Raw genomic sequence first — 3438 nt, forward strand, 5'->3', positions numbered from 1 at the left:
TTAATAATTTTAATCAATATAATATACAAAACTCAAAACTATATCCATATTTAGTTTCTGATTTTATTTTAAAATCCTTTTTATAGTTAAGAAATTTAAAATTTAGATATTTAAAACTTATTTTTATAAAATTCCTTTTAACATAAATATATATAAAAAAATCAATTCTTAACATAAATATATATAAAAAAATCAATTATTTTTTAGTCAATGTCAAAATTTTCTTTCCTTATTACCTTAGCTTTTTAAACCATTAAAGGAAACACTAAAATTTTGAAATCGGAAGATTCCATCTTGCCATTAGTTTCCATTTTACCCCTTATTTTTCTTTGTAAACCATTAGAGGAAACACTAAAATTTTAAAATCCGAAAATTTCACCTTATCATTAATTTCCATTTTACCTCTTAGTTTGTATCCATTGACAATCTGGGTAAATTTTCGTTACCATTAGTTTATATTTTACATTATATGTTAGTTTCCATTTTACCTGATATCCTCTGTGTATTGACAACAGTTTCCATTTTACATTATACATTAGTTTCCATTTCACCTGCTATTGTACATGCATTGACATTAGTTTCCATTTTACATTATACATTAGTTTCCATTTTACCTGCTATTGTACATGCATTGACATTAGTTTCCATTTTACATTATACATTAGTTTCCATTTTACCTACTATACATCTATTTTGAGTTTAAAAGTAATTACGTTTACCATTCAAGACACTTATAAATTTTTTGTTTATCTAATTAAAAAGACTAAGCTTCTATTTTACTTAAATAATAATTAACCTTCCATTTTACTTAAATAATAATTAAGTTAAATATTAGGTGGGTTTTGATTCCACCTTAAGCGTCAGATTAGGTCTTACCCACCGCGGGCTTACCAGCAAGAAATAATAAGTAATACTAATGTGCAAAAAATAGTCCAAGTAATAATAGGCATCGTCTGATTAGACGAATTTTTCCACTTATTCGGCCGTATTTGGTAACTAGCATTTGCACCACATGTTGCAAATAAAACGCCGTAAGGCAATGATGAGAAACAATAGCATAGAAGAAAGAAGTCAAAAGTTTATGCAATTTTGTTTCTTTATTGATGTTTTTTTTATCATATGTTATGTTTCAGGGAGATTCCAATGGGGATATCTTCAAAGTGAAGGATTTATGAAATTTTTTGAAATTTTTTTGCCCGGATTCCGACCACTTTTGGCGGTCCAGGCAATTCCTCCGCCTCGATAAACGCCTCCGGAAATATCACGGGCGGCTCTGCTAGCTCGTGCTCATTCGGAAACAACCTTTGATTCTGGCAGTCACTTAAAGCGCCTTTTGACTATTTCACTTACTCTACAAATCTAGTCAACAGCTTTAAAACTTTTGACTATTTAATTGACTTTCGAAATTTAATCAACCCTGGCATGCTGGATCTACATAGGTTTGAGGCAATTGGAGATCATTGAATGTCCTAGAGTAAGTTTGTTTCCAACAGAATTTGGTCACAAAGGAGCATTTCCTCTTCTGGAAACATTTTCTCTTGCTTGGCTACCTACATTAAAGGAGTTGCCTGTAATAGAGAAAGGTGCAATGGCTTCACTTAAAATATTTAATATAATGGCACGTACAACATTAAATATATTACCAGAGAGTTATATGGATCTGAAGACACTTCAGAAAGTAAGAATTTTTGGTTGTCCAATAAGAAATATAGGAACTAGAGAGAACACTAATGTAGAAGTGATGGCAATGTCTATGGTAGACATGGAAGAAATTACAAAGAGATATTCCCAATTGTGAGATAAAAGGGAAAGTTGGTTGTATGGTGAATTTTGGTGCAATGAGCTCTTCTTCTTCAAGTACTTCCCATGGCCCTGTTGTTCCAATAGGCTCTGCAAAGATGAAATTGATCGAAGAGCCCCTTATAGTGGGACAGGATAAAGCATTTTCGATTCTCGAAAAGCTGGTGTTGTTGACAAGGGTGGATCCGGAAAAACTCTTCTTTTGAAGACGCTCTTCAATAGCCAAAAGGTACGCAGTAATTCTAAGGATGGTTTATTACTTTGGCTCACTGTTTCCCAAAGTCCCTCTTTTACAAGTCTTAGAAATGCACTCCGTACCCAAATAGCCACACAAAAAATGTAAATTTGGGCGAAAATATGAACGAAGAAGAGGTAAAGCGATGGTTGAATCAGACAGTGCACCAGAGCACCGGGTTTATTCTGTTCTTAGATGATGTATGGGGATGCAATGCTGCAGAATTGTTAGAGGAATTAGGTGTACTGTGCCCTGTAAGGAACCACTCCACCTCCAAAGTCATTGTCAGTTCCAGGGTTTGCGCTGCACTCTTAAAAACAGGTGTCGCAGATAAATACACAATAACAATGGAGGACTTGTCGGAAGATGAGAGTTGGAAGTTGTTTGCTTGTCACACTTTTCCATATAATAATGGAAATCTGCTAGCAAACATAGAAGAGGGAAAAGCCAAGCTTGTGTGTAAAAGGTGCAGAGGGCTTCCCCTCGCTATCAAAGTGGTTGGCAGGGCAATGGCCGGGAGTACTCATCCACGACAGTGGGAATGGGCTGTCCAAAGGCTGCCAAACGTGGACAGTGTGTACAATTGTGTTAGGTTGAGTTATGATGCACTTGGCTATGAGGATACTGACCTGCAATGTGCTATTTATATGGAAATCTGCCAGCAAAAATAGAAGAGGGAAAAGCCAAGCTTGTGTGTAAAAGGTGCAGAGGGCTTCCCCTCGCTATCAAAGTGGTTGGCAGGGCAATGGCCGGGAGTACTCATCCACAACAGTGAGAATGGGCTGTCCAAAGGCTGCCAAACGTGGACAGTGTGTACAATTATGTTAGGTTGAGTTATGATGCACTCGGCTATGAGGATGCTGACCTGCAATTGTGCTTTTTATGTGTAGCTGCAAACATCTTGGAAGACGCAGTCGTTCATGTCCAGTTGGCGATTTAGGTATGGATAGGGGAAGGCTTAATTGCCAAGAAGACGTTGGAACATGAGCATCGACCCGCTTATGATCCATTCGAGCTGGGAAGATATTATCTCAACATTTTAGCAGATCGTTGTTTGATCGAGCCAATGATGAGAGACTTTGATGGGAAAGTACTCTGTTTCAGGGTGCATGACTCCCTGCGTGATATGGCAATCCGAATCGCAGAGGAGGAAGAAAATTTCTACTGCCGTGTGGGTAATGGTTTGACAGCTGTGAATGAAAATGAGTGTTTGGGCCGCATTCGGATTTTTTTGAGTGAGAACAGATTGACGTCTTTCCCCTAATCACATTGTCTACACAGATATGCTCATTGCTTCTCAGTGGAAATCCATATTTAACAAAGATCCCAACAAGGGTGATCAGGAGTATGATCTCCCTTAAGGCGTTCTCTTTAAGTGGGACGTCATTGAAATCATTGCCAAA

General features: G+C 37.0%; 1 protein-coding gene across 1 annotated transcript; it reads left to right on the forward strand.

Annotated features, from left to right (window-relative positions):
- Nucleotides 1-2157: 2157 nt before the first annotated feature.
- Nucleotides 2158-2706, forward strand: LOC149264065 (putative disease resistance protein At4g27220). The gene has a single exon (XM_089394673.1). The coding sequence runs from the start codon at nucleotides 2158-2160 to the stop codon at nucleotides 2704-2706; it is 549 nt and encodes a 182-aa protein (XP_089250799.1).
- Nucleotides 2707-3438: the final 732 nt, after the last annotated feature.

The sequence above is a fragment of the Pinus tabuliformis genome, chromosome 6 (genome assembly GCF_031772625.1).
Source record: "Pinus tabuliformis cultivar Carrire ecotype Pingquan chromosome 6, CPIR1, whole genome shotgun sequence".
Classification (NCBI taxonomy): domain Eukaryota; kingdom Viridiplantae; phylum Streptophyta; class Pinopsida; order Pinales; family Pinaceae; genus Pinus; species Pinus tabuliformis.

Coding starts and splice junctions, on each gene's coding strand:
- LOC149264065 (XM_089394673.1), top strand. CDS start 2,158: ATGAACGAAGAAGAGGTAAAGCGATGGTTGAATCAGACAGTGCACCAG.